This window comes from Apis florea, unplaced genomic scaffold, assembly GCF_048593485.1.
Source record: "Apis florea isolate Af1SG1 unplaced genomic scaffold, ASM4859348v1 contig_3758_pilon, whole genome shotgun sequence".
NCBI classification, from domain to species: domain Eukaryota; kingdom Metazoa; phylum Arthropoda; class Insecta; order Hymenoptera; family Apidae; genus Apis; species Apis florea.
Genome location: NW_028256839.1, coordinates 377,037 through 393,342, shown reverse-complemented (window position 1 = coordinate 393,342; position 16,306 = coordinate 377,037). Strand labels below are relative to the sequence as shown.

At 17.3% G+C, this 16,306-nt stretch overlaps 1 protein-coding gene across 2 annotated transcripts in view; it reads left to right on the top strand.

The window, feature by feature from the left end:
- Positions 1 to 2,400: 2,400 nt before the first annotated feature.
- The window catches only part of RanBPM (Ran-binding protein M), a 31,249-nt gene continuing 17,343 nt past the window's right edge, over positions 2,401 to 16,306 (top strand). Inside the window, exons 1-3 of one of the 2 annotated variants that reach the window (XM_086915035.1) lie at positions 2,401 to 2,649; positions 15,331 to 15,686; positions 16,008 to 16,195. In XM_086915035.1, the coding sequence (XP_086771161.1) occupies positions 2,451 to 2,649; positions 15,331 to 15,686; positions 16,008 to 16,195 (743 nt within the window). In that variant the 5' untranslated portion in view covers positions 2,401 to 2,450. The remainder of the gene's footprint in view (positions 2,650 to 15,330; positions 15,687 to 16,007; positions 16,196 to 16,306) is intronic. The other variant, XM_086915034.1, reaches the window with a different exon arrangement.

The following is a 16,306-nucleotide window of genomic DNA, read 5'->3' as shown; positions in this document are numbered from 1 at the left end:
TCAAATAATTCAATCAAATAAAAAATTTCCAAAAGCATATTATAATAATATAAAAAGATTAAAATGGTTTTTGTAAATTTAAATTTGATATATATTTTAAAATATAATTTCTATTGTAATTATGAAGTTACATAAATTAATAAAATTATTGCTTTTCCTTTCAAAATTAAAAAAAAAATTAAATTTCTTAAAATTTAAAATCAAAATCGGTATATATGATACATGTTATATGTTATCTATGTTTATATTTTTATATTTTTTATTTCTATTTTTTTATTATTATTTTAAGATTTTTATAATATTTAAATTTAATAGATTTAGATTTTACAATTTTATATTTATATCGTTGAATTCTTGTAAAGATTTTTTTAATAATATTTTTTTAATTGTATCATTAGATATATTACGGACAGATAGATTATCAATATAGATGCATTTTGAAATTGGAATCATATATTGGATAATTTATTAATAGTATTATTTCAAATTGTTAAAAAATTTCATTATTTAGATGAAAAATTTCTATTTTCATTTTATTATTAATTACAACTTGATTAAATGTTTAAGAATTGTTATTATTACAATTATATTATTACCACAATTTATATTATAAAAATAAATTTTAAAAACTATTAATTTAATATTCTAAAATTATAATTTTTTTTTCATCAATAATTTATTAAAACTAAAAAATTTATGATTAAATCTAAATAATCAATTTTATATATAATTTTTAAATTATAAATTAATAGCTTAATTGATATAATAATAATTTTTAATAATTTATTTTTTATATTCTCCAGAATCTTTCATTTATAATATTATAATCCTTGGGAAATAAATAGATCAATTAAGGAAAAGACAAAATATCGCATTTCCTATAAATTTTTGATATGTACATAAAATATTTACAATTGAATTATTAAAAATTATAACTTTTTTATATTTTATAATATTTTTATCAATTTTTAAAATATTTTATAAGAAATCAATTTTTTAAAAAATATGCATTAGTATTCATTTTAAGTTTTTGAAACATAAAAATGAAAATATAATTGTTTAATTTTAGAGTATTATTTTAATTTTTCTTGTTAGATTGTGATACTGTTGTGATTTATTTAATATATAAAATTTTAATTAAGGAAAATATAAATATTATATGTACAATAATAATAGTAGCAGTAATAATAGTAATGTTATTATTATTAGAATTACAATCCATTTAGAGTTTTCTTTATTTATCTAGTTTTTAAAGTATCCACGAACATTTAAAGGAATTTTCTGTAATAATTTGAGTTTATCAAAAATTTGTATAATTTATATTAATACATCAATTTTATTAATTTTATTTTAATATAATTTAAATTAATAAAAAATTAATAATTAAAAAATATTTTAAAAATCGAAAATGTAGTAAATAATTAGTATATATACATATATGTTCATACATATAAAAAGAATTCATAAATAAAATTTCTTTGTATTTATAACTATTTTCTCTTTATTTATTATTTTAATTATAGTTAACTTATAGAACTTATAGAAATTTTTCTTTTCAGGTATTTATTTAAAAAATAATTAAAATAACTTTAATGCTCTTTCTTCTAGGTTAGATAATAGTTTTACTATTACTATACATAATATAAAAAATTCAAATAAAAAATCCAAAATAAAAATTTGAATTTCTGATTTTAATCTTTATTAACAATTGTATTATATAAAAAGAAAAAAGAGAAAATATATTAAATAATTAACATAAATATAAAAAAATAATACTTATGCTATATTATCAACACTTATTGCATTAAATTATAATTATTTCATTATATTACATTTCACTCGTTTATGTAAGTTATCATGACAACATATTATTGAAAGCAAATATTTTATGAAACTAATACGGAAATTCGAAACTAGTAATTTCTAGTAACTTGATTGATTAAATCATTGATGCCAAAATCTCATCATAATTTATATCTAAAATAAACTATACAGTAAAATTACAGTATAATAAAAGATATAGATAAGTATTTAAAAAAAGAAGCATAAAGAATAAATGAATTATGAAATGAATTGTATGTGTATTTAATAATAAAATAATAAGCATTTATTATATTCAATTTATTACAATATTACATTCAAATTTAATATTTTTCTTATTCCTTTTTTTTGTTTTTGTAATTTTTATTTAATATTAATATTAATATGAATATATTTACATATATATATATATATATATATATTTATATGATATGTGAATATAAGATTGCATTGGGTGTGTTTAGTATAGATATATATTCAAAATTCTTTTAAAAAGTATATTATCTATATATTATACACTTCATGAACAGAAGGTAAAGTTGAGTTGCGCAGGACCATTGCGCAGGACTGTTGCGCAGTCAGTTAAGCACAGTCCACTGGCGAAAGTAGTGGGGCTGCCCAAGAGAAAGATGGCCGCCACCAGCGAGGAATCGAGTGTTATGGAGCCTTCTCAGACGAATTCCGGGCAAAATCAGCCCGTTGATCCTCTAAAAATGCTCTATCCGATGGTAAATGAAGAGGAAACGCCACTACCACGCTCATGGAGTCCGAAGGACAAATACAATTACATCGGCCTCTCCCAAAACAATCTTCGTGTTCACTACAAAGGTACGTTTGACTAGTCTTAATCTTTCTCAACTATTTTTCTGCCATTCAGAGAATTCTCGCGGATGATTTTTAATGTTCTCCGAAACGAAGGATCGAGGAATGATTCCGGCCAATAGGATTCGATTCTTACTCGATACGGACGAATCGTTGACGGAGCTATAATATCGATTGAAAATGGCAGAGCTCCGTTTCGCGTGTGTCAGCGACCTAAACAAAGGAATCAGCTGATCGGTCATGGTCTCTGTTCGACTTTCTCTTGATCACTCATTTTTTATTAAATCCCAAGATTTAATTCAAATATCTATTCATCAATCGAAATTTTCGTGGATCTATGCCTTTCTGATTTCTTTCGGACATTTATGGAAAAAATGAATCTGCGTAGAGAAGGAGTAATGGCAATGACAGTTGCGATGTTTGAATAGTTTTGTTCTTTCATCTTCTGCTAAGTTTTTCTTTCTTTCCTTTTCTTTTTTTCTCTCCAGTTTTATTGTCAATCAGTTTTAAAGTGAACAAATTTTAAAAATTGAAAAAAATATTTAAATTATGTATTTATAGACGTTTAATAAATTAATATAAATTAAGATACTAATAAGAACAGTGTTATTGTTATTGTTATTGTATCCTGATTTTCAAATTAAAATTGAAATTAATTTAAATATTATTTTTATTAAAAATGTTGTGTTCCATATTTGAAAAAATAATACTAATTGATTAATAATATTAAATACTCTTAAAAGTTATTTTTCTTTTAAATTAAAAAATCCAAAAATTATATTATATTATATTATGTAATATTATTTGCATTTAATTAATATTATTTCAATTTGTAAAACAATATATTTTTAGATTAATAAAATTATATATTATTATATATTAATAAAAAATATGAATAGATTAATTGCAAAAAATATGTTTTAAATAAAATTAAATATTTCATGAATTAATGTAATTATTTTGTATTTATAATAAGATTATAAATCTTAAAAAGACTGTAAATTTTTTGTGACAAATACTATGAATTAAAATTTAATAATATTGGTGATATATTAGAATAGCTTTAATAACAAAATGTTTATAATAAATTTATTATAATATTTTCAATATTTATTAATATAATTGATTTCCTATACAGTTTTATTTTATAATTTTGTTTTTTTTTCTTCATACAATAGAAATTATAAAATATCTTAGATCTCTTGCGAAAATAAATGTTTTCAAAAAAAAGATCTCAATTTTCATTATAAAGATTAAAATTATTACAATAGTAAATATATATTTAAATAGCTATTATATTATTATAATTAAATTGAGAATGATTAAAGTTCTCTATTATAGGAATATTTATTTAATAAAATAGTTAAAATATAAAATAAACTTAAATAAACTTCATCAATTATAATGATATAAGAAAATATCTTATGCAATATGAAACTATATTAAAGGATGAATACATTACAAAAAAATATTTTTGTGATAAAGTCATTTTTTCTCTCTGTTGTTTTCAAGATTATTGATATTTTTTTATATGAATATATATGTTTTTTCTTGCATATTTTATATAAAATATATTTAATATATTTATGTTATATTTAATATATTTATATTTTTATTTTTAAATATATTTAGAGATTTAGAGATAACTGCACAATTTTGAAGTATCTCCTGATTCTCAAAATTAAGATTTATTATTTATATTATCAAGATCACAAACTTTAGGTATCGACGGACGAAAATTTACGAATATAAATGTATAAATATGTTCTAAAAAACTTCACTGTTTTTTTTTTATAAGATATATATTATATATTTTTTTAAATACTTAATTTTATTATTTTTTAATTATTATTATATATTTTTTATATAATTACTTTTTTTAATTATTTAAATAGTAATAATTTAATATATTTAAAATCATGGTCTTTCATAGCTATATATTACTGGAATAAATAATAATCAATCAATAATGATCTTTTGATATACAATTATATATACAGATTTTAATTATTTTCTTTTTTATGTTTTTTAGCGTTATAGATTGTTTATTATAAATTCGTTATAGATATAATGTTATTTCATAGATATAATATTATTTTCTTTATAAGAAAAAACTTCTTTTTTTTTATTATGAATAGCTTATTATTATTATAATGTATTATTAGAAAATAATTAATTTTTTTTTTTAAAATATTTATTTACATTCGCACATTTTCGTCCGTTAAAATCTTTATCTTAATAGAAACAGATATGATGTTTAATTTAAATCACTATTATATTAAGATTATCTAATTAGGAATTTTTGAATATATTTTAATATCAATTGAAATATATAAGGAAAACAAATATACATTATGTAAAAAAATATCGATAACTTCAAAAATTAGAAAAAAAAAATCTTTAATTTATTCTTTGATTCCATTTAATTGCATACAAATTTTTTTTTTTAATTTATCATAATTAAAGAATCTTAAATATATATATAATATTTTTAGTAATAAAATATTTACTTTAAATTTAAATATTTACTTTACTGTTTAAAAAAAAATATATTTTTAATCAATTTAATTGCTTAATTATCACATTTTTGTAAAGAATATTTTAAATAATATGATTTTTGCGTTAGTTTTATAAAATTAAATAAAAAAATCACATATATTGTATTTTTATCTTTCTTATTTTCTTAATAATCATAAAAATTAATAATTTTTTTATTCATTTTACTTATTTTGTTATATTAAATTATAATTGTAATATATAGTATCTTAATACAGAATTAAATGAAAAAAATATGCAGTTATAAAAAAATTATATTTAATTTCAACATGTATTATAATTTGTTTTGTCAATAATATTATGAAAAGTATTAAAAAATATGTTATTTAAATTACATATATAGATTCTGTATCAATTAAATTATATGTTTTTTTGCAATAAATTTAATAGATAATAATTAATTTGTTATTTTTGTTTAATTTTATAATATAATTTCAATAATTAAATGATTATAAATTTAATGTTTCTTTTATTACATATTATTTGAAATATATAAATTTCAGTAACAACAATTTACAATTTTAATCTCTATATCTATTAGAAACTGACATTGTATTATACAATAAATTCATTTTATAAGAAAAATAAAGAAAGCATAACGAATTTTGTGTATGTTATTTTATTACTGTTAGCCATAACATTCTATTCTTATATTCAACGTTTTTTATTTTTAAATATTTATTTAAATTATTTAATGAAACAGAAGATATTATTAATTTTGTTTCTTTATAATATAAAAGAATTTTTAATATATATCTTTTGCTAAATTGAGAAGTTCCAAATATTTTACAATTATAAATATATTTTATTAATTTCTAATTTTATAATTTATAATTTCTTTTTTAAATTTTATTTAAAAAATGCAAAAAATTTTTTTATTAGAATTAATGAAAATTTAAAAAATTGAATATTTTAAAAATTTAATAGCTTTTTAAATTGTTTAAAGAAAATTAAAAACAATTAAAATATAAAATTCAATCTTTATTTTTTCTTGTATATTTTTTTTATTTATTCCATTTCCATCATTTTCTATTTCTTTTTTATTTTAGATTAACTTTTTTTTTTATTTATATAAATTATTTTTTTATTTAAATTTTAAATATTCCAATCATTTCAACATTTTACAATTTTTATTTGCGTATTATATTTAAATTTTTAATGACATTTTTAAATTTGACAACTATTTAATATATAAATATTTGCAAAATAAAAAATAATATTTTCAAATAAAAGAATTTTTCAATTTAATATTTTTAATTCTTCAGTATTTAAAATGATCAATTATATTATATCAATCATTTAAATTGTTTTTAAATCATTTATAAATCATTCATAAAAGAAACAGTTTATTTAAATTTTATTTTGATAAAATGACAAACAATTATATAAAAACAATAAATATAATATATACAAATTATATATACAATATAAAAAAAAAGAAAAAATGTAAAATTTATAATTTTCGTTTGTAATTAAATTCTCGTTTGGTAAAATTTTCGTTTTTTAATTAAATTATTTAATTTTTTTGAATCAATTAACATTTTTTATAACGAAAGTAATAATACTGTAAATGTTTTTATTTTTAAGCGAAATTTAATAAAAGTAAAACTAATCATATAATTTTATATTATTAAAATTATTAATATAAAATTAATATGACAATATAATATTATTATAATTATTTTATTATTAGAATTTGAATTTCAAGTAATAAATATTGAATTAATTGTTATAATATTCTTGTTAATAAAACTTTAAATAAAATTTTTAAAATCTATATAATATATTTAAATTTTAATATAATATTTAAATAAATATTTGATAATATATTTAAATAAATATTTAAATTTTAAAATAAAAAACACATGCGTGTATGCGTGTTAATATTAATTTGTTAATTAAAAGTTTTTTTTTCATTATAATAATTACATTGCAAATATATTGTCAAAATATAATGCAAAAAATACACTATTTATTGAAATTATATATTTGAAACTTAAAATATATATCATATTGTAAAGTTTTATATTGTTTAATAATCAATTTTATAATCAAAATATTTTGAAAAATATTTATCGGATATAAATTTTATTTTAAATATAATATAATATAATTTTATATTATATTATATATTATAATTTTTCATTTTAATTTAATCATTTTATAATATTATGTAATATAATATAATTTTTCTTATTTTTACTAGATAAAACAATTATTTTATTTCATTATCTTCATAATTTTATTTGTAATTTAAAAAAAATTTTTTATTTATATTTTTTAGTGAGCAATATACTTTTTTATTTTAAATAATACTAAATAAATTATTATAAATGTTAATTAATGTTTTTATATATATATAAGATAATTATATTTTATTTTTGTACAAAAATTAATATAAAATACTGTGATAAATTTCAATTTTTTTTAATTTTGTAATTTTCAATAAGCATTTCTTATAAATTTTAATGTATAAATCTACAAATCATTTTTCTCAGAATTCAATAATTTATTTTTATTAAATATAATTATTATATTAAAATAACAACATTTTATAGCAATAAAATATCTTTTTATATATGAAAATTCATTTTGTATATATCAAAAATATACAATATACAATATTTTTTTTCTAATATATATAATTTATTTAGTACATTCTTTAATTTTCAATATACATATTATAATTAATTATTGATTTAAAATTTTATTAAAGTAACCATAAATAACTTATATATATATATATAAATAATAAATAAAATTTCAATATATATATATATATATATATATAAGAAATTTTATTTATTATTTATAATAGATTATATATTTTATAAATGCATTTATTATATTAATATTTGTCTAATTGTCTAAAAACGAGTAATTATTCTGACACAATTCCTCACAGACAAATTCTATTATAGTATTCGTAAGATGCGTTAATAATTGTTTTGTACTTAATTAAATGTGAAACGGGTAACTGTAGGTTACTAGGTCGACAAACTACATGACTGCATTGCAAGTGTATCCAAGATTAGCGATTAGATTGCGACGAGCGATCAGTTTTGTTCTCGAATTTCCTGCTCTTGTATTTTCAACTATAGATCACTTTCTCCAAATTGTTTAAAATGAAAAAAAAATTATATATTTTATTTATTAAATATATAATCTTTTATTATTAATATTTTATAATATTATACTCTATAATTAATATTAGGATTAAATATGTAGATGTAGATGTTAGACGATTTTAGGAATTATATGAATAATAAAAATTATTTTGCAATTATCTTATATGCAATTATATATTATTATATAATAGGATGTTTGCTAATTATGATATAATCTACATGGCGAAAATAAAAAAAAAAGTAATATTTCTTTTGTTTTAAGCTTCGTTTTTAAATAAATCAAGTTTAAAATATTTTTAAGTGAAATATTTATTTTCTAATTAGATATTTTCTTAATAAAATACATACGATAGAAAATAATTCTATATGAAAACAAACAAAAAATATTTTTTTTCATTTAAAAATTAATTTTTCAAAAAATTGAATTTGAAAATTCGCTTTTTATATATTACTATTTCTTGATTATAAATATTCAATTTTGATTTTCTCAAAAATAGACATAAGCAATCAAATTTTATTTTATATTTTTCATTTATTTTTACATATGTACAGTAATCGTCTGTTACTTATTTGTATCCAATTAAAAAAGTAATAGTAATCAAAGTAAAGAAAGTAACCAATTACATTTATATTTGAAAAATTTTAAAAATCAATTTATTTGAGAAAAAAGCTTTAAACAAAAAAATGTTATTTTTTTCTTTCGATTTATTTTTAGAATAGAAATATAGAATCATTAGTCGCTTGTATCATGATTTCGGAAACGCATTTATAATTTTTTTTATTGTTTTATATTATATTATAGTATATTAGTATATAGTATATTATATATATTATAATATTATTATATTATATTATTATAATATATATTATATTATATAATGTATATAATTTAATTATAATTTATTATTATTATAATTATATACTATAATAATATAATTATAGTTTACTATATTATTGTATTTATTGTAATTTATATTTTATATTTTATTATTATTATTATTAGAAATTAATAATAAAATTTAAATTATTTTTTTTAACTTTTTTTTATATATATTAAATAAATTATCATTTAAATATACAATAATTAATTTAATTTTCCATATATTTATGTATATTTAAATGATAATGAGAAATGATATATTCTTTTGTTTAAGAAAACATAATTTACTTATTAATGCTTTATTTGAAAATATAAAATCTAGTAACTTTTTTTTAAATTATAATTCATTTTTTGCAAAAATAATATATAATAATAACAATATTATTATATATTATATGCAAAATTATATATTTTATAAAAATTATGTCAAGTTTATTTTATTATTCAGGATATCTTATTCTTAATTTTTCTTTTATTTAGCATTACAAAAAGACATTTTCAGAAAAAATTATTATAAAAGAAAAATTAGACTGAAAATTATATTAAAATCATATTTATTAAAATTTTATTAATTGTAAATTGCGTATTGTGAAATTTTCTGTTCGAATTACTTCAAAGTTATAATGGTGTATCTTAGATGTATCTTAGTTTTCTAATATATAAACAAATAATGAACAAATTATTTAAAAAAATATTGTCAGTAAAACCTTAGTAGATATTATTTTCACTTTCATAAAAAAATAACTTTCTCTGGAAATATTTTTTTGTGGCGAATAAAAAAATAATTAAGAATACTAGAGTTAGGATAGAATTAAGATAGAACTATAATACATGTAAATATATTAATATTTTTATAAAACAACTTTTAATTTTAGAAGCTAAAACAAACACGAAATGCAAAAGTCCCTTATTTATTAAATTATGAAAAGTTGAAATTTTATGAGACAGAAATAGACTGAATTCTTTATTATACTTTGCGCTATAATATATAGTTTTAAATTTCATATAATTATTTATGCAAATAAATATGCAAAAATACAAAAAATTGAAAATTATATCAAAAAATATCAAAAAATATATCGATATTATGAAAATTGTTTGATCTTAAGATATATTGAAGAGCTTTATGAATTAATGTTAGAATTAAATTTTTATATAGAACTCTATATTTTTTATATTTATATTTTTATATTTTATATTTTTATAATATTCCTCTTTAATATTGTTTATTCAAGACAACTTTTAAGTATGTATTTTTCATAAGCCATTGTTAAGTTATTAAGTTATAATTATGTACGACAGTATTAATGTTACAAATGAGAAGATCAGTCAAATTTCATTTATTGTAATGATTTTGAAACAACTGTATTTTGATCAATATGGAGTACAAGAAAGAAGAAATATATGGTTCCAACAAAATATTTTAGCGTTACTAATAGGAAACTGATGAATGAAAATTTTCAAAATAAATCAATTAAAGTTAATTGAAATAATAGGCCAATAACATGGTTAATAAGATTGTCCAATTATTTGCTACTTATTTATTATTCTTTTTACAAAAAAATGAAAATATTCCAATTAAAAGTATAATAGAATTATGTCAATGTATAAATAATACATATGCAAATAATATTTAAAAAAAAAACAATATCAATACATTAATATAAAAATGTATAAAAATGTATTCTTAATAATGGAAAATATGTTGAAAAATAACCACACTTAGATTACACTATTTTACTTATAAAAATACGATTCTGTTTAGATTTTTCTTAGAGCTATCATGACATATAAAGTTCGACTGAGCAATCTCCAGATAACATTATATATCTCCAGATATACATTAAATAATACTAATAATGATTGTATATAAAATTTAAAAATTAATAATTTAATAACGACTTATAAAAAATATATGTAGTATTCTGAATAGGAATTCAATTCTGAATCAATATTAGCTACAAGAATATATAATAAAAAAAAAATTGTTTTTAAAAATTTAATATAATAGTCCTCACAGAATCTAAAATGTATTCTTTTCACTATATAGAGCTTTCCACTATTAATTCAAGGTCAAACAATTATTATAATATATTTTCTTTGATTATACAATTTTCATTTGAAACATTTTTTCTTATTTAATAAATTCCTTTTTCTAATTTTTAATTTTCAGAAATAATCAATCCGCCTTGCTTTATCTTGTAAATTTAAATTATTATATATATTATTATTCCAAAATCAGCATATTTTTAAATGAGACGAAAAAAAAGCAAAATAAAAAGCAAGAAGCTTAAAATAGTTATAAATGAAGAATAGTTTTAAAGGAATACAATGATAGAATGATAAAAGAATAGAAAGAACAGAATGATATATTATTTCATTTTGTTACTAAATGATTCCTAATGAATGAAAAAATGTATTATTTTTTATTTTCATAGATACTTGTTTTTCTTATTTTGCGAAAGAAATAGGGATAATGATATTTATTTTGATTCAGATGTTGTTTGATTTATTATAAAACAATACTAAATAGGATAAATTTCATAATGTGATGATTTTAAATAATTTTTAAATTATTTGTTATACAAAAAATGTTTCAAACATGGTTTTTTGAGTGCTATATTATTTTAATATTTATTTATTTTGTTCTTGCTTTATTTTTTTTATTGAGATGAAAATTATTTTTAATTTTTTAAAAAGAATGCCTACTATATATATTTTTTTAATTCGAATACAGCACCAAATTTATTGTAAAAAAATATTATGATAAAATTAATACTGACTGAAATATTCTTAAATTATTAATATTATATTAGAAACTATGCATCGGTACACGATTTGTAACATAATATAACATTGTGTTTATAAACACTATTTTTGTTACATGATAAGTATCGTTATCATGATATACTTTAATATTTATAAATATATTATAAATTCAATTGTATAAAAATTTAACGAAAATGAAATCGTGAAAAATATGTTTATTACCATTATTCTTTGTAATAATAATGAAAAATATAATATGATAATAGTTTATAGTGCAATATAGTTTATATAGTTTATATGAAAATATTTCGAGAGTTAAGATATTATATCGAATTAAATACTCTAATAATAGAAAATAACCATCATCATTTTCTATTTTTTTAAAATTGTAAAATATAAAATAGTAAAAGAATATTGTTCCTTCAATATACTAATATATTCAATAAAAATATGGATGCAAATACTAAAAAACAAAGAATATTTATCTATTCTTATTTTACCATTTGTTATTCATAATCCACATATTACATCTCATGATATGATATGTTTTTTTCATTTTCACAAATTTTATGAATAAAATTTTGAGAATCATATAATTTTGTGAATAGTTTTTCAAAACAAATTCAAAATACAAATGGTATATTTCTATATTGATGATATTCTAAATTGATGAAGTAATATTTATAAATTATAAGTAAAAGTAAATCTAAAAATAAACTGTAAGGAAAAGTAAATTTAAAAATTATGCATTATAATTGGTTAAAAGAGAATTCTCATTGGTTTTATGAAATCGATCATTAAGTTTGATATAATTGGTTAACAGATCATTGGACCATACTTCATTAATAGATCGTTAAATATATTTCATTTTTCTATCAAAAAATTGTATTACAAATACAATTTCAAATTTAAAAAAACATTTAAAAAAACTGTAACAGCTGTTTTATAATGCTCGGCAATTATGAAAATATTAAACAGAATGTTTTTAAACCGCTGGATCGGATATAATAGTAATATCATATAGCTTACATGCCAAATTTAATACTGTTCAATTATTTCCTTTAGGAAACATTAAAAAATGAAGTTTATGGCTAATTACGACATTCGAAGATTGAGAATAATATTATCAGAACATATTCGCAATAACTTCAGAAATATTTGAAAAAGTTTTTCATAATTCGAATAAATAACTGCATTAATTATAATGAATAATAATTTGAATATCATTTGAAATAAAATTTATTTTAAAAATATCCCAAAAAGTGAATTTTAAATTATCATAAATATTTTTTTTACGCTAAGTTTGATGCTTTATTCAAATTTAAAAAGAAATATTGCGCATTTCATTTCAAAAATCCAACATGATTTTCATATCTTAATAAAAAAATACAAAGCAAAGCGATTAGAATAATGTATGTGAATATTTTTGAAATCATATTTTTGTTTGAAATACTTTTTTTGGTATAAGAAATAATTTAAAAATTATTTGGAATTATTATATTATGTATATATATATATATAGATATATATTATATATGTATATAGATACATATTAATATATTTATAGAATATTTATGGAAGGTCAATTTTAACTCAAAACAAATACAAAAGTTGATATATATGTATCAACAATTGTCAATAAATATTGGTTAAGATTTATTTCTTAAACTATAAATTTAAGTTTGCATTAAATGAAATAAGATGGGAATAGATTGCAACAATGTAATGGAAACAAAGCGATCTCATTCTCTTTTTATTTCATTTCATTTAAACTTTGCAAATTTTAATTAATTAACTTAATAATAACCGACACTTTTAACACTTTTTTATAACAATTTTCAATTTTGGCTTCTAGAATTTCTCACAAGAAAATATATTAACACTTTGTATTATATATATATAAAATATAAAAATATACTTGCTTGTGAAGTTGAATAATATTGTTTAAAACATAATTTTGAATAACTTTTTTCTTATATATAATTGACTTTGATTTTCATATTATTCGCAAAAAATTATAATATTACATAATTTTAATATTACATTATTGAATTGTATATAATTTATATACGAAAGTGTATATAAAAGTGTCCATGATAACTAGTGCATATGCTAATGCATATAGTATATAATATATAGCATAAAAGATGAAACAATTTTTAAATATAATTAAATTTTTTTGTTTTGGCACAAATAACTTCATCTAATCTTTCTTGGAAAATTGGAAAAATACTTATTGTAATTTATTTTTAATATAGAAATTAAATTTATGATATGATTAATATAATTAATATATTATATATTATATATTCAGCATATTTTTTAAATATAGAAGATGATTCATATAACTATTTCAAAGTATATTTTTATGTTAAAATTAATCAGATACACATTTATATTAAAAAAAATAATATGGCTTTTGAATGCAATATTATACTTGTAAGAAAGTTATACATGGTTTTTTTTTATATGGTAAATATTTACCATATAAAAAATGCAAAAGAGAATAATATAAAATATAGAAACAAATACAACTATATTTTACATTTATATTTACATTATATAATATATAATATTATATTAAAATATATTTGAAAAAAATAGATTAATTAGAAAGATCAATATAAGATCCATAATTTTCATATTGATTATAAAGATTAAAATATAAAATTTCGTATACAGAAATACCACCGTACTTATATTTTACAAATATTTCAATTGAAGCTTGTTTACTAAATTATAAGCAATTTAATAAATTTATTTTCGCGAATTGAAAATACTGTGCGACAGCAAGTGGAGACAAAATGAAATCTCTATTTTCATTTTGTTTCATTTATCACAAACTTAAATTGCTTATAATTTAAAAAAAGTTTTATTATTAATAAATATTTTTATGTATTAATATTTTAAATTTAATAAATAATAAATAAATAATTTAATAAATAAATTTCTGTTTGATGAATTTTGGTTTCTAGGAAATATTATTAATATTAGAATAGATTATTTAAGCCTTTAAATATATCTTATGAATATATTAATATTCTATATATATAAAAAAATAGAAATTTATATTATTATATATTATTTATTTATTTATTATAGTTTCTCTTATATATATAATAATAATTTAAATAATAAATAATATTAAATATATATATTTAATAATTAATATAATTTGTAATTTGTTTCATCATATATAGAATTTCATTAACAAATTATCTTAAATTTTATTTTTTATTTTTTTAAATCTATTTTTATATTACTTTCTATTTTTTGTTATAAGATTTTTTAAAATTATTTTTATTAAATAAAATTCATAAATAATAACATATATATGCATATATATTATTTTAGGTTATGGAAAAACTCATAAAGATGCAGCAAGTGTACGTACAACGCATTGTATACCAGCTGCTTGTGGTCTCTATTATTTCGAAGTGAAGATCGTCAGTAAAGGCAGAGATGGTTATATGGGAATTGGTCTATCTGCTCACGGAGTAAACGTGAACAGGTTGCCAGGCTGGGACAAACATTCATACGGATACCACGGCGACGATGGACACAGTTTCTGTTCTTCTGGAACTGGTCAACCATATGGACCCACGTTCACTACAGGAGATGTAATTGGTTGTGGTGTAAATCTTGTAGATAACACTGCCTTCTACACGAAAAATGGACATCATCTTGGTATTGCATTCACTGATCTTCCGGTAAGTAATAAGTCTCATTAAAATCTTGATAATTTTTAATATTTTTTATAGATATTTAAATGTAAGCTACATTCTTTTAAATTTTTTACAATTATTTTTGCAATTTTTTTGATAATATTTTGATATAATCATAGTGCATTATTGAGACATATTCTAATCTATTCTTTTTTTATTTTTTATATATTTCTTTCTTTCTTAATAATATATATCAATATATCTTTTTTTTTTCTCTTAAAAATTACTTACAAATTTTTCATTTTAATATATTTATAAGAAAAATTTAAAAAAAAAATTTGTTAATAATCAATCATCACTTTATAGCCAAATTTATATCCAACGGTGGGCCTTCAAACACCAGGAGAAGTAGTTGATGCAAACTTCGGACAAGAACCTTTTGTTTTTGACATTGACGATATGCTTAACGAACTCCGTGTCAAAACAAGATTGCAAATCATAAACTACCCTACACCAGATCACGGACAGGGTCAGTGGCAAGCAGTTCTTCATAAGTAAGTTGAATTTTTATGTTTTCTTTTTTTATTGTTCCAAAATTCTTCTAAATTATTACAATACAAATTAAGTGTCTTTATGAAATAAAAAACAATGAAGATTGTTTCTTT